Source organism: Molothrus aeneus, chromosome 10 (genome assembly GCF_037042795.1).
Source record: "Molothrus aeneus isolate 106 chromosome 10, BPBGC_Maene_1.0, whole genome shotgun sequence".
Classification (NCBI taxonomy): Eukaryota; Metazoa; Chordata; class Aves; order Passeriformes; family Icteridae; genus Molothrus; species Molothrus aeneus.
Genome location: NC_089655.1, coordinates 2518901 through 2543848, shown reverse-complemented (window position 1 = coordinate 2543848; position 24948 = coordinate 2518901). Strand labels below are relative to the sequence as shown.

At 39.9% G+C, this 24948-nt stretch overlaps 1 protein-coding gene across 1 annotated transcript in view; it reads left to right on the top strand.

Moving 5' to 3' along the window:
* The window catches only part of CAB39 (calcium binding protein 39), a 45650-nt gene extending 21868 nt beyond the window's left edge, over nucleotides 1-23782 (top strand). The window contains exons 2-9 of the mRNA XM_066556697.1: nucleotides 2136-2292; nucleotides 10336-10500; nucleotides 14269-14387; nucleotides 16286-16454; nucleotides 17449-17508; nucleotides 19587-19652; nucleotides 20486-20629; nucleotides 21432-23782. Coding sequence (XP_066412794.1) covers nucleotides 2179-2292; nucleotides 10336-10500; nucleotides 14269-14387; nucleotides 16286-16454; nucleotides 17449-17508; nucleotides 19587-19652; nucleotides 20486-20629; nucleotides 21432-21620 — 1026 coding nt within the window. The 5' untranslated portion in view covers nucleotides 2136-2178 and the 3' untranslated portion in view covers nucleotides 21621-23782. The remainder of the gene's footprint in view (nucleotides 1-2135; nucleotides 2293-10335; nucleotides 10501-14268; nucleotides 14388-16285; nucleotides 16455-17448; nucleotides 17509-19586; nucleotides 19653-20485; nucleotides 20630-21431) is intronic.
* The last annotated feature ends 1166 nt before the right edge of the window (nucleotides 23783-24948 follow it).

The window sequence follows — 24948 nt, the reverse complement described above, 5'->3', positions numbered from 1 at the left end:
TTGATATATTTGTACATATGTTGTCTGATTGTTAGTTCCACTGTTGATCATGGGTTTTTGGATGAGCCACTCCTTCTCTGTTACATGGGTATAGCCATCACCCAGAATGAATAGGCAGAGTAGTTGTTAAATACTGTTACTGTCAGTGCTGATATACAAACATGGAAGAATCCATATTTGTTTTTAGGGCTCATCTCCATTTGGCAGAGTAGTAGTCAAAGGGAGAGATAAAGAGAACATTTAAAATGTTGCTGTGATGCTTGAGGTGTGTCATCTATGTTGTGGGGAAATTGTGTTTATTTTCACACTTCCTCTTTCTAGGAAAAAAAATCCAGTGTGAAAATACCACAATTTTCCTTAAATATTGTTTTAAATGCCATTGTATTTTCATTACATTAAATAACAGTCAGTAGTGGTGCTTTGCTTAGCTGTAGGTTTCTGTTCTGCCAGCTGTGATCAAGTTTGAGGCATAGAATTCTCTTGTCAAAAGAAAGACCTGTGGGCACTTTTTGATCTCTTTTTATCTCTTGCTTTTGTAATTTCAGTGTTACAGACCCTTCTTTATGCAGATTGTGAATGAGAGGTTACTGTAATGACATATACTAGAAAATAAATGCAACAGAAAGTCCTTGTGATCTGTTAGAGAATGGAAATGGCTGGTGGAAGGTCTTGTTTCAGCCTTCCTGCTGATACTTCTATCTGGAAGCAATCTAATTAAAAACTACCTACCTTATGCTTTAAGTCATTTGTAGGCATGGAACTGTGAATGTATGATCTCTGTAACCGCTTACCTGAAATTTCTATTTATGGAAATTTACTTGGCTGAAGATCCACGTTCTTCTGTTCTTACCCTTTAAAGTTTTGCCCATGGGCCAACCAAACGTATGTGTTTGAAAAATAAAAATAACTCAAAAGTAGCATTGCATTTGGATTTTTCATCCCTGATCAAAACTGTTGAGTAAGATCAGGAGTAAGGTTGTGGAGTTCTGGTGGGTGAGCTGGTATTATAATCAAGGAGCAAAGTGCATTGTGTCAGATAAGATCCTTTACCATGGACTGGTAAGAGTTGGCTTGTTCCTCACCACACAGACACTGCAGGGAGATAGAAATTCGCCTTTCAGGGTAATCCCCCTTCTCTGGAATGACAGTGCAGGCTCTGCTCAGCTCTGCCAGCTTCAGCTGTCTTTTGTGTCTAGCAGAAGTAGCTCTGTCAGCATTTTTAATGGAGGATTTCCTGTTCTCTTCTGGCTAGATTAGAGTTGTAGAAGTATACTTCATGTTTAAATGTGGGTGTATGTGTTTAGTGACAAAAGCTTCAGTACACTCCTTTATTCCAGTAGTACTTTTTCTATTTTGTACACAGAAGAGAGTATGTGTATGTGTATGTGTGAAAGTAAATCTGTGTAAATATACAGAAGAATAAATGTATTTGGATTCAAGAGCCAGATATTTTTAGGGAAGGAAACTTTCTCCTGTAAGACATGTTTTATCTTTTTGAGAAAGACACACATGAGGTGTTGGTTTTAATGTGTTCAAGTGCTGTATGTATCCCTGCTAGGTGTCACATTTTATTTCCCATGTGTGAGGCTGAGACTGTATTTGAGTATGGTTACAGATGTGAGCATGCCAGGTGTGTGACAGGAACAGGCTGCTGCTCGTGTCTGTGGGTCCTGCACTAAGGTGCACACCTTGGGGTCTGCTTTGCATTTGCAAAGTCATTAGGGAGTGAACCTGGGGAAAAGCATGTACCTGGGCCTGGGACACCAGGAGCTGTGTGTCAAACACCTCGTGGGAGAAGGCATTTGGCTTGACAGCACTAATTGGAATAATTGATCCTTGTAAGTCTTGCCCATATGGGGCCTGTGTGCAGTATGTGGCTTTGGATATAATTCATGTACTCTTCAATTTGCTCCTGAAGCATAAGATGATTATCTTAATGTGAGTTCTTCAATGTGTATCTTGTACTTCCAAAGAAATAGAAATACAAGTATTTAAGTTTGTCATGGCAAGCTCTAGTTCACCTGTCAAGGATCATTTGTTCCATGTATGAATACCTTTGCTGCTCTCTCTTTGTGTGTGTTATGCAGAACTCGGGTTTCTATTTTTGATGGACTTTCTTTCTCCTCCTTTTCCAGGTGAAGCAGGAGCCACAGAAGGAAGACCTTGTGGTTTGCAATCATGCCATTCCCCTTTGGCAAGTCCCACAAGTCTCCTGCAGACATAGTGAAAAACCTGAAGGAGAGCATGGCAGTTCTAGAAAAACAAGACATCTCTGACAAAAAGGCAGAAAAGGTACAGTTGGGATGTTCCAGTTGCTAAACTATATTTGAAAGTGGGGGAAAGGGGGAATTTACAGCTGTCGAAACTGAAACAATTAGGAATTATTTTGGTGGTTTATACTCTGATAAAGGGTAATTTATGTACCTTTGAACAGGTGTGTGTCCTGTTGGCTGGTTGGCTTACGCCACTGGCAGCTGATAATGACATTTAAAATGATTTGGCACTGGAGGACATTGCATTCCTTTAATAAACAGCTCACAGCTGTACAGTGTTCTGGTCTTGTGACCACCACAGTGCCTTCACTACTGCACAAGTAGTTCTGTCTCTGCTTGTCCATGCAAATCTTTACAGAGCAAAGTGTCTCTTCCTGAAGCTGAAGAACTTTGTGTCTTCATGGATAGAGAATCTATTTTGGCTTTGCTGCCTCTTCTTCAGCCCACAGTAAGATGTGAGAAGTTCCTGTGCTAGTGCAATTTCCTTTTCATGGGTGTCTTGTACTTCAGGCTGTGTATCTGGCCCCAGTCATTTCCTTCTCAACTGGCACTCTGGCTTCTTTACAGCTTTACAGGAACTGACCTCAGAGTTCATCCTGTGTGCAGCTCCATCCCACCTGAAATTCATCACCTGGTGAACTGTGTGGCTGAGGTTGAGATGAGCACCCTCCTTGGAGCCTCTCCCAGAATTATTTAACTATTGTGTGCCACTCTTGGCATCCACTGAGTCCCATATTGGAGTTAGTCACAATCTTTTCATGTTCACCTATACTTTTAAGCAGAGTGTGCCCAGCTCTTCTACATTCAGTTTCACCTAGATTTGGCACTATTACTTCTAAGGGTCTTAATTAAATTGCCATCTTAGTTCTGCTATTCTTTAATAATTAGCATCTTCTACCCCTTTGCCACCATGTGGTATGTTCCAGGTGTCTTGCAGTGTACCACAATAGTTTGCTCTGATGCTTTTTCTCTCCTATTGTAGAAAAAAAAATGTTACATTCTGTTCTGCAGGCTTGTGTGAAGGCTGGAAGGTTTTCATTTGCTGCTGCTATTCTATCTCTAAAAGAGCCTTCTGTAAGGAGAGGAGGGATAGGTGCATTCTGATGAGACTTGGCACTGCCTCCTTTATCTTGGCCTCATTATTAATTCCTGGAGATGTGGCCTGGTCTTAAAATCTGTGTTCTCTTGTGTCCTCTTTTTGCTGGGACCCCTAATGGGGAGCAGACCAGCTCACCCCATGGTGTGTGCCTGTGTTCCTGATGCTGCAGCTGGAGGTGGGTGTTACCTTTTCTTCTTGCTGGCCTTTGGTCCCACACCTCCATCTTTTTGAAAGCCCTCATTTCTGTGAGGCTGCTGCTCTGACAAGAAGCAATATGCTAAGCTAAGCCTGTGGAGTGGTTTTTCCTGTGTCAGACAGAAGGTGACACGTTGTGCCTGCAGGAGAACAAAGGCAGCCCACATTGTCTAGGTGAAGTGTGAGGAGGGTTAAATCCTGACATCCAGGGCAGTGAGCCTGGGCATGGTGCTGCTGTTCCCCATCATCCTTGCTGTTCACAAAGGAGCTGATGAATCCCAGCACCCACACCACCAGTGCCCACATCTCCATGCAGAGATTCATCAGGAAGTGTTTGTTTCCTTGGCAAGCCAAGACTTCAGGAAGGTGGCTCTGGTTGTGACTCCTTAGCTCAGGAAGTTTGCTGGTTTGATGGAGAAAGTTCTGCAATGTCCTATGGACCAGTCATGAGATCTTTGAGGGCACAGCTCTGTGAGCAGACACCCTGAATTTGTGCCCTCTTCCTGTCCAGTCTGTGGAAATGACTGGAGTGAATTTGGAGTTCAAGGACAGTGGCCTTTATTAGAAAAGAACAAACATTTCTTTATGCCCATATGTCAATATTTAGGCATCTTTTTCATTATCCCTAATATTATGATGATCCTTTCTGCTGTGTAACTTTTTAGCCTCCTTTGGAGAAGAAATCTGTGCTGGTGGCAGGGTGAGTTCTGGGGCTAGTAGTGGGACAGAAATAGAAAAACTCACTCTACATGAAGCACAAAAATTGCTAAAAGGGGAGAAGGATGCAAAAGTTGTTCTTGTTTTTATGAATTCACATTTTTAGTGATGGGATGTGTATAAAATACAGTGTGTCTCAGTAATCTTGTCATTGTTGCTGTTTGATCCAGGGATATGCTTTTGCAGCCTGTCACATGTCAATGGTGCAATTTCAGTGCTGGGTCAGCATGCTAAATACCCAGTATTGGTTATAAAATACCCATTTGGGTTAAGGGACTGCCTACTTTTCTTACATGCTTTCATTTCTTATACTGAGTTTGCTACTACATGGAGAATGCTCTTTGACAGTTTTGTTGCACAATTGGAATTACAGATTTATAAGAAAATTAGATAAATAATTTTCCCTGGAAGTTGTAAGTGTAATTATGCTTGAGCAGAATTCCTCACATTTTTTCAGTGCTTAGGCTGAAATTTACAACCATTAATGTTTTTTGAGCAGAAACAAAAAAATCAAAGGAGGTAATAAAGATGTTTAAGTCTTGGACAGTGTGTGTTCCTGTCCATTCTTTATAATCAAAATAGAAGATATTCTTCAAAGTAAAAGAGGTAAAACAATAGTAATGTCTTGTTCAATTATGAAACATTTTGCCCTCTAACACTGGAAAATTTGTTTTATAATCAAAAATCTGAAATTCAAGTGTATCCTAGTTACATGTTAATCTGGCTTTTGAGCTTAGTGAAGACTGGAGAAAAATTAACCAGGTAGTTCTCCAGGTGGTTTAAAATGTCTTTTAATCATGTGGTGCTCGTTTAGGAGCTGGGCTGTGGCTCACTTGTCCCACCTCCCTCTGTGCCACAGATCTGGTGCTTGCTGCTGCACTGCTGTGCTTAGCACAGGGGTTGTGCCTTGCTGTCTGTCAGTATTTGGAAAGAGAAATGAGATGTCAAGTGCTTTATAAGTGAAAAGTGTTCATCATTTATGCTGCTTGTTCTCCATTGCCTGTGCTCTCTCAGAAAGGGGCCTAAAGGGAAGGGAAAGGAAACCTCCTTTCCCATAAGCAGGATCTCCCCTTGATCTACTCCATTAGTTAGTCTTTGTTGTTAGTCTTTGTTCACATCTCTTCCTCCTCTTTGGCTGATGCCAGCATTTTTCTCATACCCCACTTCCCCTGGTGTGTGGCACACATTTACTGTGCTGCAGGTAAATATTTACTCATGCAATCAAGTTGTTCTTCACCACCCTGTGACCTTGGCTTGCCCTGTCCCACAGCTCCCTTTGGAGCCCTGCTGTGGTCCCAGGCAGGCTGGCCCTTGCAGGCATGGGCCTTCTCTCTCCTGGATGTCACAGCTGTGTGGTGGCAGCACCAAGAGCTGCTTGGCTCAGCTGTGCCAGGCTGCCAGAGGTCAGATTTCATTCAGGGAGTTAATGCTGTCATTCACAAAGCAGTAAAATCCTGGATTTGTTACGCATGTGTGTACAATTCATCTGTGCTTGAAGGAAGGCTAAAGGTTAAGCCATGTGCCTGGCCTCCAGTGTGGGGCTGGTACTCAAGGGGTAAAGCTGAGCCTTCTTTACGAAGTGGCAGGTGAGACAACGTGCTTCTCGTCTAATTGAACTCTTCTGTGCTGTCTCCATGCTAAATGTTCACTGGAAAATCATACAATAATTTTTGGCCTTTAGATGTGCTGCTGCACTGATGTAGTTACTGATACATTTATGGAATTGTATGTTTTTGTAAGCATTTTGAAATCCAGCCAATTTAAGTGGTTATTGAAATAATGCTTTTTACTTGTGATAGGTACTGCTTTAGACTACTGAAATTATTCACCCAGTACAGGTTCAGAGCTATATATGATTTATCTTTTTGATGGATGTTTCCATTAATAGTGCAGTTTCTGGAACTGCATTGTCCATGGGGAGAGAACCCCCAGGCCCTGGGGTTCCATGGGCCTGGAGACTGCCAGGCTCTCTGGAAATATTTCAGGACTGGCCATGTGTTCTTTATCTTTTTCTACTGCTCACAAACCCCAGATAATCCAGCTGTACAACTCTAGACAGAGTATCTGGGGTTTGCACTGCTTACCATTGAAGGAAATACTAAATTTTAGGGTATTTCACTGATCTTTCCAGAGACTGCAATAAACCATAGCTATAAAGATGTGCAGCTATTCTGGTGTAACAGTCATATGTGTGACTCCATGGTGTCTGCTTTTATTTTTGAATAGTATCTTCCTGTCCTTCACAAACACAGAGAAGTAAATACTTTGTTTATTTTTCTTGCTTTGCATTTCACTTTTATAATGTGGCTTGTCCTCAGATGGTATTGATTTTCTGGCACCATTAAATTTCAAATATGACTTGCCATGAAATTTTTCTCTAAAATTTAGGTTGCTCCTAATCAGTGTTGGGAACATATAAATACATATATTATAAATTTTATTATATACATATAAATATAAATACATATTAATGCTTTAAAAATTAAAATTTTAACATATAAAATATATACTGTTTTATATATACTTATATAAAATATATACTTATACTCCCTATAAAATACATAGAGAGTATAGGTATTCTGTATATATAAAATGCACCCTGGGCATATATTGTACTGGGTATATTTTATATATTTGTACATATGTTGTCTGATTGTTAGTTCCACATTTGATCATGGGTTTTTGGATGAACCTCATTGTGTATTTTGATCTTTCTGTCTGGAGTTTTTGTCCCCTCTTGAAAGAGAGCAGTGCATTAGGCAATTTAGATCTCAGTATCTTAGAAAATCTTGCAAGTAATGCTAGCCAAGCTTCTCTTATCTTTCTTGATTTTGTTTGTTTTTAGTGGTTTTTTACTTGGCTCTTCACACCAATATTATATATATATAACGTAGCATTATATTTTTCAGTGTAACTATGTAAATTCCATTTTGCATCTGAAATGGCAAAAATAGGTCTGCACATCTTGTATTTGGAATATGTCTGAGAGTTCATGGAATATACAAGAGTAAGGAGGTTCCAGAAGTTTGTCAGAGTTTATTTCTCGTCCTTTTGATGTTGAATTTTGGAGTAGAGGAACTATAAGGATGTTACATTTTATGGAAGTGTAGTGCATTGATGGACATTGGTTACTGATAGAATACTTCCAGAAAACCTCAGTTTCCAGAAGATTCCCAGAAATGGAGCTGGAGTGCTGCAAGGCAGGTGCTTTGATGGCTGCTGGTCAGACACTGGCACAGGTTGCCTGCAGAGGTGGTGGGGTGTCCATCCATGGAGCAGTTGGGAGCACGGCTGCCCACAGCCTGGGCACCTTGGCAGGGCTGAGGTGGCCCTGCCTGGAGCATCCTGATGGCCTCCTGAGGTACCACCTGAGGACAAGCCACACTATAAAAGTGAAATGCAAAGCAAGGAAAATAAACAAAGTATTTACTTCTCTATGTTTGTGAAGGACAGGAAGATACTATTCAAAAATAAAAGCAGACACCATGGAGTCACACATATGACTGTTACACCAGAATAGCTGCACATCTTTATAGCTATGGTTTATTGCAGTCTCTGGAAAGATCAGTGAAATACCCTAAAATTTAGTATTTCCTTCAATGGTAAGCAGTGCAAACCCCAGATCCTCTATCTCGAGTTGTACAGCTGGATTATCTGGGGTTTGTGAGCAGTAGAAAAAGATAAAGAACACATGGCCAGTCCTGAAATATTTCCAGAGAGCCTGGCAGTCTCCAGGCCCATGGAACCCCAGGGCCTGGGGGTTCTCTCCCCATGGACAATGCAGTTCCAGAAACTGCACTATTAATGGAAACATCCATCAAAAAGATAAACCAGATATAGCTCTGAACCTGTACTGGGTGAATAATTTCAGTAGTCTAAGGCAGTACCTTCCAGCCTGAGCTGTGCTGCTTCTGAGGGATGTGGTTTGGTGGCAGCCTTGATTTTAAGGGTCTTTCCCAGCCTCAGTGCCTCAGTGGTTTGTGTCCCTAACTGCTGCTTCCCACTAAAGCTCTGTGCCATGCCCAGCTCCAGTGAAGCACGTGCAGGTGCTCTTGGCAGCTGTGAGGAGCACTGAAGTCCTCCTGTCTCTTACTGAAGTTCCCAAACTGAATGTTCATGTTGGGCTAGAAGGCTTTTTGGTTTCATAAACCATCAGTGTTTGGAGACACTGAATTATTTTCTGCCTGCTTTGCTAGCATTTCCATTGCTGGTGTCTGTCTTGGGCTGTCTGTCTTGGTAGTGAGGGAGAGCCCTCAAGTGCAGTTATTGAAGTTTGGGGTTGGGAGGCTTGTCCTCTTCCCTGGGCTTTTGGTAGGACAAATTCTCCACTGGCCTTCTTAATGCCAGGCATGCCCTCAATACTGCCATGGTTTCAGCTGAAACAGGAGTTCCTCGAGCTGCCTTTCTTCCTCTTTCATTTGCTTTCTACATTAGTGTGCAGGGACAGCCTTTGCTTCCTCTTCCCTTGGTAGCCATCCATCAAAGATATCTCTTCATATCTCTATGTCTGACAGATGTTCCTGTTCTTCTACAAAAGAGCTGTTTCCTCTGAATTTCAGAGAACAATTGTGTGGTGTAATTCTGCTCCAGCATGGGGAGCTGGTGTTCCCATTTCACCTCTTCAGGAGCTGCTGTGAATCAAAGTGGTCTTACTGAGCACCTGCTTCTTGCTGTCTTACCAGCAGTGCACAGAAAATCCCTTGGGATTTCGATTGAGGAGGAGACAACTGGGACTAGGAACTCTGAAGTAACAGGAAGAGGGAGGCAGCAGGGAATGGAAAGTTGTGGAGGAGCTAAAAATGATACAGAGCCTCCTTAAAGGTCATGGAATCCTTGCTTGCATACCTTGCAAAGCTGGAATGGCTTTAGCTCAAATAGTGCATGGGTCATGCTGATCTAAAGCCTCTCTGGATAAAAAGCACAAATGAGAAATCTTTTTACACACTCTTTATAAGACTGGCAATGTCCAGGAAGTGGTCATTTTTTCACTTTATTCATTTTCTGTAAGCTATCAATCATGAATACTTTACATTAAAGTGTATGCATACTTGGTTGGCAGGTTCATCTAATTACGAAAAATCAGTGCACTTACAAACCATTCAGACTTTTTAGGCATGTGAAGAACCATTATAATTAAACCAGCTATTGATGATGATCATTTTCAGCATTTTGCCCCCAAGCTCAGTAAACATATATATTGAAAGGAGTAGTTCCTTTTTTGGTCCAATACAACTGTGTTTTAAGATTCAGAAGTGGGTGTTTAGAAGTATTCTTGTTGATTTATATTTTTTTTTAGTTTTACTTGTGAAATAACTGTGTTTCCACTGCTAAATGCTGCTCCAGCTCATCCTGGCAACTTAGGAATTCCTCACAAGTGACAAGTCAGACCTGTCTGGCTTCAGGCAGGGAAGGGTTTTAGACCTTTAATTGTGTCATTTTGAGTGTATCTCTTTCTGGGTCTCTTGGCCAGGTTGTTCTTGTGTGCTGAGATAACCTGAAAGTTAAAGTTGGTTTTCCTTGAGGTTTTGTTTGTTGGAAAGACTTCACCCACAGTAACTGGAATGGAAGCCTAGTATTTGGCAAAACCTGATGTGTGCAAAATCTACAGGAGGAATATGTTTGGTGTCTCTGAGCAGTTCCCTAGGCACAGGCATGAGGCTTCATGTCATGTTTTCCTGTCTGATCCTACACAACTGTTTTATAGAATGGAAATTTTGTCAGGTTCTCTTCATCCTATTGCTGTTCTTGAGGGGATTTTTGAATGGGAAGTTAAAAGGCAGTAAAAAGGAAGAGATTTTTACCTTTGGTAACTAAATTGTGGATGTCTTTCCTCTGCTTTGTATTGTTTGGTTTGGTTTTTTTTTTTTTAATACCAGTCTCATAACAGTCTTATTTGCAGAAAGAATATCTATTGTTTTTTTACCAGATTGTCATTTCCTGATTATTCCTCCCCCCCAGTGGAAGTTTGCAGATGTTAAGAATAAAGGAGTGTGCAGTCAGAAGGACAAATGGCATTGTTCTCTAACTGTATTGTTTTCCCATTTTCTTTAGGCGACAGAGGAGGTCTCAAAAAACCTTGTTGCCATGAAAGAAATCTTGTATGGCACAAATGAAAAGGAGCCCCAAACAGAAGCTGTGGCACAGCTTGCTCAGGAGCTGTACAACAGTGGTCTTCTTAGTACCCTAGTAGCTGACTTGCAGCTCATTGATTTTGAGGTAAGAGAGGAGGTTTGACATTTCTTACACTCTATATGTTAAAATAAACACATCTGAATTCCTACCACTTTAATGGTTAAGATGTTTCAGTCTTCAGCTTTTAGTTTGTGGTTATGACACATCCATTAGAAGGAGACTGAGCAACTATGGAATATAAAATCTGTGAATTTAGACATACAAACAACACGGATTTGAAGCAGATAAACCTCTAATGTGGTGGTACAGTTCTGTTAAAATTATGGAATAATTCTGAATTGTTGTGTACACAGAAGGGTTAATCTCTTAGTAGTAACCCTGTGGTGAACACGAACCATAGTACTGCAAGATGTATCTGTATGTTCATCTTGCTACATCAAATTAGTAGGAAAAATAATAGAATTATTGTAACATTTATAGAAGCTTAAATACATAATTTAAAGCTGTTAGTTTTATTAATAGTCCAGTATTTCTATCTCTTTAGAAACAAGTGATGCAACCTTTTTGGTTTCCTTGTCTTTTTTCTGTTTATTAAAAAGGCAAACCCACGTTTTTATTGAACAATTGAAAATAGCAATACTTACTTATATTTAAAGGTATCTCTCCACAAGCCTCTGTGGCTTTTGTCACCACATCACATGCAATAATTTAGCACCATGGAGAAAAATCCTATTTAGGTATGAGATGTTGCAGTACAATTGGATTTTTCTCTTTTCCCTGAGGTCTCACAAGAGCCGTGTGGTTGTCTAGGAAAGGAGCCAAATCCATGCATCTCACTCCACAGCCTCAACCATAAAGATCATCCCACTTCAGATTGCTTAAAAATGGGATTGTTCATAAACAAGTTGCTCACAAAACAAACAGAACAGTTTAAAGTCCTATTGTAATTTGACATTCCAAAAACAATGGCTTTCTTCCCTGTTCTTTCTTCTCTCCCCTCCACCCCACCCATAACTCCCTCTGATTTGTGTTTAATTGTAATACAGTGGTATTTTTTCCCTACCCACACAAGTGTTTATACCATACATAAAACATTCAGGTTGTTAAATAAGCAAGGAAACCTGGGAAAGCTGAGAGGGAATGCTGAACTGGGATGGCCTTTAATTGCTGAAGAAAGGAAATCATGAAACGTCATCTGGATTCTGCTGACCTCTAGATTGGTATCAGCCTGGTGTTTACTCAGCCCAGTTATTAGCAAAGGAAACCTTCATTATCTCCTGGTAATGAAGAATGAGAACCATTTGCACAGGCTTGCTCTCATTAAGGAGAGCTGTGCTTTTCATTAAGGGGACATGGAAGGATTGGGAGTTGTTTCCTGCCTGTTCTGCTGCTCTGTTTCAGGAGGATGTGATGGTTCCCCTTGGAGGGAGAAGGAGTCATTCATGCTTTCTAGGCTGGACCACATCTGCTTTTTATGGCTGGCAGCTGGCACACTGTCCAGCTATTGTTGGTACCTAGAGTTAATGTCAACACACCTGTGCTCCAGATGTGCTCCAGCTTCCCAGCTGTTCCAAAGCCAGACAGATGTTGCCTTTGATATCCAAAATGTCTGTGTGGGTTTACTGCATTTGAAGCATTTTTTCCATTACTGATGGAAATACATATTCGATTTTCTGGTGGTTTTTAAACTTGAAGAATGGGTCTGGATTTTTTTCTTTCTGGTTTTAACACCATAGCTGCACATTATTCAGTGACAAACTAAACTCTTTTTCCCTTTCAGCCTCACTTCTGAAGAAGGTTTCCTTGTAGAACAGGAATAGACAGCTCATTAATAGGCAGGAACTGTTCATTGTGACTCTTTAACTGTCTCAAATGTACTATGGTGAGAACAACCCATAGAAAAGTAAAAAGTAAAAACTAGAAAAATAACAAATGGGATGTTTTAATGAAGAGAACTGTAAGTGTCCAGCTCTTGCTTTGTGCCCAGGCCTGTTTAAAGTGTTGCCCTTCCCTGGAAACTTGCTTTCCAGTAAAACAGTCAACACAACCATCTCCTTACCAATCCTAACACCAGTTACCTCCTTGCTGGTTTGCACTGAGAGAGATGGTGTGAATCCCTGGTGAAACTGGATTTCTTGTCCTGTTGTTTTGGGATTTTTTAAATGAAGAATTAAAAAAGCCCACCCAAAACAAAACTGCCTTTTGCCCAGGGGAGCTGAACCCTTCTGCTGGGAAGACAATACAAGCACAGTGTCCCTCTCACCTCTGGCTGTCGTGACTGTTGGCCTTGTTGGGCCATGAGATCACTTGGCAAGGCACAAGAAAGTGACAAAACCTGGCTGTGGGGTTGCAGTGTGCCACAGGCAGCTCAGGGGTGGGTGAGAAGGAAATGCTGTTCTTGCTGGGGACTGCAGGCACACGCTGCGAGCAGCGCAGCGCTGCTGAATGGGAGTTGATGATTATATTATGTGGAGTTTGAGTAAAGCAATTCCTGCAAACACTGCTCTACTCATGTCAGAACAAAGAGTTCTGGTGTTGCTTTGGGCTGGCTTTCAATGGAATTGTAATTGAGAAAACAAGGGTTTACAAACAATCTCTTATATCCTGAAAACAACACTCCAGCAAAACTGTCTGTGGTAATTTGCAAACATGCCATTTGTAAAGCTCCAGTCCTCCTACGTTTTCATAAACATTTCATTTTTTCTCATGCAGTCTTTTTTACACTGATTAGAAAATGGAAAGAATTTTAAATAATTGATGATGTTTTTAAAATTCTTGCTAGTTAAATAAGCCCTACATTTTACTCAAAAGCTTCCTGGTGTTACTCAGGAGATTTACAGCACAGCTAGAGCTTCTCAAGAACCATTAAATACGTCTAGGTTTGGTGTAGAACATTCAGGGAACCTGTAGGTGGAGTTGTTTAACAGGCCTTTATTTGCAGGTCCAAGCTTAGTACAAGCTGGCCTGGTGTTTTTCTGGAATAGATCTGATAACATAATCCTGGAGGTGTCTTTGTGCAGTCCAGAATGGACACTTAATTGCAGAAACCTGGCGTTTAAATGGTGCATTTGAATGACAGTGGAAGCTGTTTATGTTTATGATCACCTTTTTGTTAGATGTCTACCAGTTTGTCATCTTCAGCTGTGGTCCTGCAGAAGAAATAAACAGGAGATGTGTATTTATACAACAAAGAACATTTCCGGTTCCTTTTACACTGTCTGGTGCTATGCTTGTGAATCTTTGTGTGTATAATTTGTGCTGAATTCCAGCATCCTGGCCTTATTTATACTGCTGTTGTGCCCTGAAAAATGTGAGACTTGCATTTTAGATTTCTGTGTATATTATTCATTCATTTATTTATTCCACTTTCATAAGTTGCAGTTCTAAGTTGGAGTTAACACTGCAGTTGGAAATGCTCTGCACACTCTTACTGGTGGCATTGTGTGTCCCTAGACAAGGGCAGAGGATAATGGAATGTTGAAGAAATACACTTCCCAGGCAAGAGCACAGTTAAAAACTGTTATGCTGTTAGCAAAATCAAATATCAAATAAGCCCAGGAGATTGATGCTCCATAGAAATACCTGCTGAAACATCAGCTGGCTTTACTTCTGAATGTAAATTCTGAATTCTGTAAATTCTGAATGTGATCTGCCTGCAAGGTAGTGTCATGTTTTGAGTGCTGTGGCATATTTGAAACGGGCATAAAGAGAGAATCTGGTATGGATCAGAGTATGGAGGCTGCCTGAACTGCAGAACCCCCAGTACAGCTGCACGAGGTGATGATAATGTTTCATTGTTAGCTTGCCTGTGGACTTCCATATTTTGTGTTTAACTGCTGATGTTTTTGACAGGGCAAGAAAGATGTTGCGCAAATTTTCAACAACATTCTCAGAAGACAGATTGGTACAAGAACTCCCACAGTTGAATACATCTGCACTCAACAGAATATCTTATTCATGCTATTAAAAGGGTATGTGCACTGTGAAGCATAAATCTGCTTTTACATGAAGTAAGGGCTTTGTAAATGCAGAGAGAAGCAGTGAGTTGGGACAAGTTTGCTCTTTCTTTGCAATATGCTTCATTTTATTTTCTCTTTCCTTGGTTTTGGGATCTGTAATTCCCCTAAGTAAAGGAAAATTTAAGAAGTAAAACCCCAACCATTTACTTTTGCATGAAAAAGAACTGAAAATTGAGAACTGTTAGTACTCAGAAATACTCTTACTGGGCTAGTAAGCTATTTTCCTTTCAGTATACTATTTGAGCCTTTTTAAACTATTCTCTTGTGAACTTATCAGCAGTTGAAGGCTGTTCTTTTTCCTTTTAACCACAATAATTTCCAGTTTGCTGGCCTGTCTTAGACTTCTTATTCATAGTGATTTATATTGCTGTATTGACACAAACACACCATCACAAACCTGACCAAAAAAGAATGATTTGTGGTATATTGTGTCAGACAATTGTTTCTTCCTCTCTTCTTGTAAGATCTGCAGTGCTGGATATTGGAGGGTCCTGCCATACTGAATACATGTAGAGCTACAGCTCCCAAACATGAAAGCAGAAAATAATTGCTTGCATTTCTAGTAACATTTATTAAGAAAGTTCTGAAAATTGCAATTCCACTGTGTTATTTTGGGACAGACGAGCTCATCAAACATTAATAAACAATTAAAAAATTACAGCTATTTATAAATCTGTCTGCAGCTTCTGGGTAAGCTTGCTGTAGTTGTGGAGTATTTATTCCACTTTCTGGGATAACTCAAGGGTGTATGAAAGGGCTACTCATCTCAGTGGGATATGCCTGCTGTTAGCATTACTTGCCTGTAATGTCATTTAAATGTCAGAGGGACAAAAGAAAATATTAGTTGTGGCATAATGCAAAAGAAATTATTGATTCAGTGTGTCTTCAAAATAATTTACAAAAGAAGGCAAAGATACTTGAGGTGCAGAGAGAGAAAACTGCTTTTTCAGCATGTTCTCATTGGTAAATGGTTGAATGGGGGCTGCAACACTTCAGAGAGCTTTATCCTCACAGGGGTTATTGAAACTCAGATTGATGAGTCAGGATGTTTGAAATGGGCATTTCGCAGCTTACATGTTACATCTGATATCCAGCTGAGACAAATTTATGTAAATTTAAACTGTGGCATGAATTGCAAAAAGGTCAGTAGATTTCAAATCTCCATGACAGGTTGAATGGAGAGTATTGCAGGGTTTAATGAAAATTATTTATTTCAGGATTTTTTGGTAGGGTAATATAGTTATGGTTAGTATGCACAATGATACTTTTCTCCTGAAATTGTGGAGAATTTCAATTAGCTCCCACTGGTTTAGGAGGGATCATTCTGGAGGTGTGAGGCAGAAAGGCATGTGAGAGGCTGTGGCTGCTCCAGAACCTGGAACCCCATGATGTGCAGAGCAGCCAGTGATGCTGAAAAATGGTTTAATGGAAGAGGAGATCTGAATTTATGTCCAGTATTGTTAACCCCTCGTGCTCATGTGGAAGGTTTTATGTAAATTGCTGTCATGTTTAAGTGAGCAGCTTTCAAGGCAAATAATTTACTGCTTTTCCAGATGTCTGCAATCCCACCAGTATGGAACAAGAGAGCAAAGAAAGTATTTTTATTTAGTCTTGTTTCCCCATTTGTGAAAATCCTTTTTAATTGGCTGTAATTGTAACTGGTAGCTATTTCCTCAGTATTTAGTAGAAATATTTAAAAATGGAGTTTAATGCAGAAATAAGTACCTCTGATTTTGATGGGTTTGTTTACTGGGTAGTACTGAAGGCTGGAATTAGCAATGTGGTGCTGCAGTGCTAACTTGTGAAAATTTATAAACTCCTAAAGAATCTCTGTTGGGTTTTGTGAATAGGTACGAATCTCCAGAAATTGCTCTCAATTGTGGGATAATGCTCAGAGAATGCATCAGGCATGAGCCACTAGCTAAAATCATCTTGTGGTCAGAGCAGTTCTACGACTTCTTCCGATACGTGGAGATGTCCACGTTCGACATCGCGTCCGACGCCTTCGCCACCTTCAAGGTAATTCCTCCAGCCTGGGAACTGCTGCTCCTGTGCTCTCTGCCCTGGGCACCCCCTGCTCTGGGTGCTGTTCTGGGAAAACAAGCCTTGGCAGAGGGGAGGAAAATAGGTGTGATGTGCATGGGTGAGCTGTTCTTCCTCATTTCTCAGAATGCAAGCTACACCTCTAAATACATACACTATGTTGGCTCCCCAAAATCCTGTTCTGTGCAAGCTGTATCATGCATTACCTGAATGCAGGTGTGCTGCCATGCTAGGGGCTTCAAATCTGTGTCTTCAGCTTTTCCTGAGGGTATTTGATGCTGTTGCTTTGTCTGGGGAAATTGTTTATGGCCCAATTTTTGTGTCCTTAAAGCAATCAGTTATGGGGACAATAAGCATAATATTAATCAGTATTAAATGGTGGGTCTTAACATCTATTGTGTGTAGTTGTGTGCAGAGTAAATACATACAGTACATTTGCTCCCCAAAATGCTGTTTTGGAGAGTAAGCTGTATCATGCATTACCTGAATGCAGGTGTGCTCCCATGCCAGGGGCTTTAAATCTGTGTCTGCAGCTCTTCCTGAGGATATTTGATGCTGTTGCTTTGTCTGGGGAAATTGTTTATGGCCCAATTTTTGTGTCCCTAAAGCAATCAGTTTATGGGGACAATAAACAATAAGTTACATTTAAATAATTTAACAAAGCATAATGATTAATCAAGATTAAATGGTGGGTCTTAACCTCAGTTGTGGTACCAGAGTGTAGCCTTGGTCCATAAATAGCACTCTTCAGTGATAATTTCACAGGCTGTTTCTCTGTGAATTAAACTCATCACAGATCTTTGCTAAGGGATGCCAAGATCCTGAGCAGTGTCCAGGTAATTGCATTCATGTCCTAAAATGTGTTTAATGAAATAGCAGGATTTTGGATTGAATGTCTTACGTGTGTGAGAATGTCTTTGTACTGTTTAAATATTTTTAGTGACAGTGCTGGGTTTGTGCTTTCTTACAGGATTTGCTTACAAGACACAAGTTGTTAAGTGCAGAATTTTTGGAACAACATTACGATAGGGTGAGCAGACACCTTTTCATATTTACAGCTCTCTGGTGCTGTGTATCTTATTTGAAGAAATTGGTTTTTTCCCTTGTTTAGTTCTGGTTTTAGGGATTTCCACACAATACTAAATCAGCTGTACTTGGGGTTCAGTTTCCCTCCCCCAAAGCAAGTAATGTTAGAGAGTTTTATTTATCCTGACATTTTCAGCTACATGACTTCCATCCTTTTGCCTTTCAACAGATTATTCGGAACCAGTTCCACAAAGTTATTTAAGTGTTTAAATTTTACTCTGATTAAAACTCCCAGACTTCACAAGCAATTAAAAAAAAACCCCAAAAAACAAAACCAAGACCAACAAACTTGGGATCACATTGATTTTTAAAGGTTTGTCTCCAGGCATGTTCACTAATTCACAAATATCTCCTCTGAGTGACTCAGCTTTAAACAGGAGGCAAAAATTATTATTCCCTTTTTGACTATTTGCTTTAGCCCTGAAATATCTACTGAAGAATACTTCAGGCACTGTTTGGGAACCAATTAAGAGGCTTGGAGAAATTAGATGTGCAGAGTTGATACTTAGCTCACCTCTTCATCAGGTTTGAAGCAAAGTTCTTCTTGCTGTGTAATCATTTCTGAAATTTTAAGAGATTTTGATCAATGCATTTCTAAAAAAAGTCACAGTGAAACTGTATTTAACAATGTAACAGCCCTGAAACTTAGACTACTCGTGAATAGTAAAACTTGACAATATTAAAAAACCTAAAGAGTGAGCAAGGTAAATGTTTATTTCAGTCCTCCCTGACTCAGTGATGCCCTCACGTTTTGACACACTGAATTGCAACTGCAGTTGGTCCCTTGGGCATTTGTAAAAGCCCTGCACAGATTGAAAAATCAATTTGCTCTGGTGAGTGCAGGACATCAGAGTCTTCCACTGAGCATGGTCCTGTGGGAGCCGGCCTGGCTTCTCCTCCAGAGGGAGCCCGTGCTGTGCTTTCCAGGGAGCCCCTGGGAATTGGGAGCATTTGGAATTCACAGGGAACCCCGACCAGGGGGAGAGGATGATGCATCTGACTCCACTGATAGCAGAAGGCTAATTAATGACTTTGTTATACTATATTATTCTGTATTCTATTACACTGTGTTCCATTGCATCTAAACTGAATCTGCCAAGTGTGGGGGTGTTTGAGGGTCCTCAGGACAAGGGAAGAGATGAGAATCTTGCCTCCATGTTTCAAAGGCTGATTTATTATTTTATGATATTATATTATATTAAAAGAAAATGATATACTAAAACTATACTGAAGAAAGAGAAGAAAGGAGACATCAGAAGGCTAGAAAAGAATGAATAATAAAAACTGCTCAGAGCCTTGACACAGCTGGCTGTGATTGATCATCAAGTAAAAACAATCCACATGAGCCCAATCCCAGCTGCACCTGTTGCATTCCACAGCAGCAGATAACCATTGGTTACATTTTGTTTCTGAGGCCTCTCAGCCTCTCAGGAGAAAAAATCCTGGCAAAGGGATTTTTCAGAAAAGATGTCAGGGACAGCCAAGCACTCAACCCTGCCCAGAACTGTGCAGTCTGCTGTGGCACAAACACAGGCACAGCAGATGAGATAAGGATATTCTTGGGAAGAATTGTGCCTTGCTTTTCTCTGTGAGGAGAAATGTGGGCTACAGGAGCTGTCCCCTCCAACCTGCCCTGGTGCAGCCCTGCCAGGGGCACCACGTGCAGATTGCTCACAGCTCATCCAGCCTGGCCTGGGGCACTCAGGGATGGGGGCTGCTCTGGGCTGCCTGCTTCTCTAAGAAATAATGAGGAAAATCCTTCCACTGCCCTGGGAATCTAAACATTAAAGTCTCTTGAAAAAGCAAATACATCTTTTTTAAAGCATATTCAATTTTTAACTTGTATATGCTTTAAAAGCCTAAGTAGTGACAGCGTAGTGACTTACAGGAACCCATTGAGATTTCAGATTCTGTTAGGTTTTGTTAGGGATTTGCATCTTCTCCACTTTGTTGCAATAATTTGGAAGAAGATGCCTGTGACAATTGAAAAAGTCCTAACCCTTCTCTGTATTCTGTGTTTAGTTCTTCAGTGAATATGAGAAGTTACTTCATTCAGAAAATTACGTGACAAAGAGACAGTCACTTAAGGTAAGGCATTTTTATTTTCTTCTGAAATGCAAAGAGATTCTCTTTATTTTCAAGGTGAGTTAACTTTATTTGAAATGTCTTCTGTAACAGCCTTGAACAGTATTTATTTTAACTCTTCAGACATTTTAGTTCTTGGGGTCAGCTAATTTTTTTATTCCAGTTGTTACATATCCTAATGTCCAGCACAGACCAAAGTAATTTCTTTCCCTATGAAAAAATGGCTCCTCAAATTTCTTTATTTTTGTTGATTTTTTTCCTTCAACAAGTCTGCTTACATTTAAATAATTTAACAAAGATTCCCATGATGTGCTTAAAGCAATACTGATCTTACATTCAAGTAGGTAAGAAATAGTGAACATAAATGTAATGCAGAGCTTGCAGCAAAGGGGATCCTTGTGGGCAAAATCCTTTTAAACCCTTTAGGTAGCAAAAGAAGAGGCAGTATTTCATTTGATATACTAACCAGTTTTATTGGGTTTTTGAGGTTTTTTAAAGGCATTCTTTCTATGCTGAATAGCTTCTGTATAAGTGGAAAAAATAATGAAGTCATGGGGGAAAAAAATGAAAGACTTCTCTTTGCAATTCATAACAAGGGGGAGCAGTGTGATTTTTCACTCTCTGAGGAAAAGGAGAAACTGTGTAGTTGAAATGAGGGGAAAATGTGCACCTGCACATGGAAATTTAGGGCACTTAGTTGTGTTGCTACTTTATCTCCTGTCCACTGGTGCTGCATCACAGAGCCCCACACCACTTCAGGGGCTCTGAAAGCATTTATATACCAGTTGATTCTTCTGTTAGTAATTTTTTCATTTTTCATTCTTTTCTGCCTTCAGCTTCTCGGTGAATTGTTACTGGACAGACACAACTTCACAATTATGACAAAGTACATCAGTAAACCTGAAAATCTCAAACTAATGATGAACCTTCTACGAGACAAGAGTCGTAACATTCAGTTTGAGGCCTTCCATGTGTTCAAGGTATGTGACAAAAGCCCACCAGGAACCAGAAGGAATCTGACCAGATGTTGTTTAATTGAGAAAACTGCTTAGCTGAGCCTAAATGGAGCTGACCTTAATGTCTGCTGAGTGATTAAATCAAGGGAGCACTAATGTTTGCTTGCTTATGATCCATCTTTACAAATAGATATCTTGGATATCTTTTGAAAACCATTTAGAAACCACTTAGGGACTTCCATGTGGTTGTCAGAGTCACATCTCTCAGAAACTTTTGGCATTGAATGCATTAAGATAAGGAGGGATGCATGATTCCATACAAAATCCTGGAGTTCAAAAGTGGTTTTGTCACACTGCATGATGTCTGAAAGAGAGCAGTATTTCAGTCAGGTCACCTGGATTGTAATTTGAACAGTATGCCAGATGGCTTCTGACTTTGGCAGGAGACAGGCAGCTGAGAGTTATAACTGGAGGTCTAAAACTTTGCAGTGAAGTGTGAGAGTGCCATCAGATGCTGCACATGATATGAAACCGTGCATCTGCCATAGAATTTAACCATAAAGTGTCTTCAGTGGTTTCTGCAGAGGCTGTTGAGGCTGGTCACCTCCCACAGACTGGATTTACTTGGGTACTGATGTTCAGCTTATGCCTTGATTAAAAAAAAAAAAGTAATTTTATTAAAAAACGTGAAGTATTTTGGTGGGATACTGAAATAATTAAAACATAGTTTTAATTGATCATCATCAGTATTTTGGTAGATAATTTCTTTTTTAACTTAACCTTTTGTTTCTCGCTGTTGTGCTCAATGCCTTTTATTTTCTTGCAGGTGTTTGTAGCCAATCCTAACAAGACACAGCCTATATTAGACATCCTTCTAAAAAACCAGACCAAACTTATTGAGTTCCTCAGCAAGTTTCAGAATGACAGGACCGAGGACGAACAATTTAATGATGAGAAGACCTATTTAGTTAAACAGATCAGGGATTTGAAGAGACCAGCACAGCAAGAAGCTTAAAACTCCAATAAACCTTTAAAATATTAAACCCAAATTCAGCATTTGCTGTTAGATATTCAGCATCAGGCACTCTTATCGATTCATGAGGAACATTACTGCTAATCTGCTGTTCAGTGAACGGTTTTTGTTTTTCTCTTTTCATTTTTAGTCCAAGGTGAGAAACATAGCTGCTGCTTTCTTGCACAATGTGGACTTTCTTGATATTTGTGTCATTTCAGAGTTCAAAGACACTGCTTGTTTTAGGAGTCCTGAAAAGAAAGATTCTAGGTTCGTGAAAGCAAACATATAGATACTAGTTTGGTCTAGGAGAGAAGGTATTCATGTAGTTAAGTAACAGGTTGCATGCTTGCAAATCTGAATAAATCTGTATGTTTGCACTTACCTTGTTTGAGATAATGAGCACAATGTGACCTGTGCATACCTGGCACCATAGTATAAGATTATATGCCTTGATTTAAAAAAAAAAAAAATGTGCAGTGCTTTATTTGTAATCAAAGGGGAAATGTATCTAAGATGTGAGCTTATTGGGATAAACAGTTGTCTTGCAAATAAACTGATATTGAAACTTAGCAACTTTTAAAAGAGTGAAATCTCAAGGTTCATAAGGAAAATGTATATATGCCTTTCACTGCTTTATAGAATTTTTTTTTGGACATTATTTGATTTTTCTGAAACTTGAGTTGTAAACTTGGAAATATGTTCTAAGGGGTTTTGTTAATTTTACTTTAAAGGTATTTCAGACAGTAGACCTAGCAGTGACATTTTGCATTTCATTTCAACAATGCTTGCTGGTTTCTTTTGTATATAACTCCTAGGCTGCTCATTTCTTTAAAATATGATTTAATTTGTACAGCAGAGGAATGTTATTGTATTAGTCTGTAACTATTACCTAATATTGAGTTTTGCAAAATGAATGCTCATGTAATTGAATACTTCAGATCACATGGAAATACTGATTTAACAATCTTAAGTACTGCAGCATTTAAAAGGAAACAAACACCCAAACCCAAACAAATCCTTTGTATTCACGTATCTAATGGGGTGCCATCAATTAGGGTAGGCTGAACCAGAGAACTGGAACCCTTTCTGCTCTGTTCTGACCAGATAATATTGGCCTTATTTAATTACACTAGCATTGTGCTCACCAGCTCTGCAAATGGCAAGGATTATGCTCAATTAATATTGATTCCTCTGACTTCTGGGGAGCCTGCAGTGCATCATTTCTGACAGGAAATAACTCAGTACAATAGTTGTGTGAGTGATTTCATTCCCTCCAACCTCAAGAAGCAATTCCATAGGTGTTCTAGGATAACAAAATGATCTCATTTTTGTTGATTTTGTTCTTTATTGCTGCAAACTATCAGTATTTATAAAAACAGAAAACCCAACTGATTTTGCACCATGTTTTTGTTACTGTGACCATACAAAAGGAATCTACTAAATATAGCTAAATGATGTTATTAAAATTGTATCTATCCATCATATAGTAACGCTGAGATCACAACCAAGCAAAAACTCGTGGATTGGGGTCTGGAAGTTCCAATTCTGCATGACTGAATGATTGTGAATGCTACAGAAAATGTTTCTTGCTTCCTGTCCTCTTCCCATTTGAAATATTTCACAATCAGTGACGTTTGAGCTGATTTGAAAGCCTTCACAAGGAAAATCCCAGAGCTCCAGAAAATTGAGTGTTTTCACTCGGTTGGTTAATACTGCTCTTAACATTAAAATTGGTCTTTTAAAGGTTCTTAATATGTCCTTTGGAAACAGAATCACTTTGCTTACAGGAAAGAAAATAGCTGACTCTTCCCAGAGATGCCAGGCAGAGCTGGCATGAGGTGGTGTTGTAGCTCAGTACTAACTGTCTGTTATATTTTGGTTTATCATAGCTGAGTGGAGGAAACATTATTTGCCAAGTTACTCACCATAACATGTAAGGCTTCCTCTTTAGAAAGATGTAGATGTGCTAAAGATTTCTATGTGTAAAGAAGTGAAAACATTTGGACTGGGATAGAGGTTTCTCTATAGTAGGCCTTGGAATCAATGGCTATGGTGACTTTTTTAATATGTGGAAACATTTGAATGTTGGCTTTCGAAAAGAAGTTGTATTTAAATTAAAGCTCCTTCGATGTGCTGTTCATATTAAAAAACTTGTTCTGGAAGTGGTTTCTTATCTGCTTGAAGGCTTAAGGGTATTACTAAAACATATTTAAATGCAAGCTTTTTTTTGGTTTTTGTTTTGGTTTCTTTTTTTTTTTTTTTATAATAATAAGAGATGTATACAATTGTAATTCTATTTCCGTGGTAGCATTTCATTTCTCCTGAGGAAAATGTTTCGTACCCAAAAAATCTGGCTGGCCCCATAATTTAAATTAAAATAAAATTTTGAAGAAAAACGTGTGTTCTTTACTGTATTACTGAAGAGGATCAGTTTCTTGTGGATGTGTATCAGGTCTCCCTTATTGCCTTAGAGTGGCTCAGCTTTCTTCCTTTCAAATACAAAATCATTTTAAGTCATGAGAAACTCTGGCTCGCACAAACATTTTTAAAGAATTAAGACAAAGTGCTGTATTAAAGATGCAATCAATTTTAATTCATTTTTGGTAGCCTCCCCTGCCTTGTTGTGTTATTATTGCTGATTCTATTTCTTTTTGGCAAGGGCAAAGAGGAGATGCTGTTTCCTGTATCCTGGCTGGAGACAGGCCCTGATAAGGTTGGTTGATAAATTTTTGGCCCTTCACTTCTCTCTGATTTTCAGGAGCCGAGTCTGTAATTGGTCATCGGGGTCTCCTGGCTGCCTCTGGAGCTGCTGTCACAGGTAATGTGTTTGCCCCAGCTCATGCACTGTGGCAAACATCAGGAGACTTTGTGTTTTAAACAGCATTCAGGAGCTCTTGGTGCAGGTTCTGCAAGTGGTTTTGTTCAGCAACATTCCTGAACAGGAAGTTGCCCTTCAGGAACATAATTAACTTTGCAGACAGAAATATTTGGTCTTTGGTAGCACCCAGCAGAGACCACAGCTGTTTGAGCCTCTGTAGAAAATGTTGGCATTTCTCTCCCTCACAGACAGGAAGATCCCAGATTGCAGGGGGAAGGGGTAATTAGTACAGCTAGTCAGACAAATGGCAAATGTTAATTGAGTGGACAAGTCGGGCACTTGATGAGGTGATTGAAACGGCCCTGGGGGGAGGAAGCACATGAAATGCAAGGAGGTGTTGCCCTGACTGGTTGAAATTTGCTTTCCCCACAGAGGTGATGAGCAGGACCTGCCCTCTGAGCTGGCACCTCCGGGAGCCCGAGCAGGAGCTGTCCTTGGAGCTGTGGGATC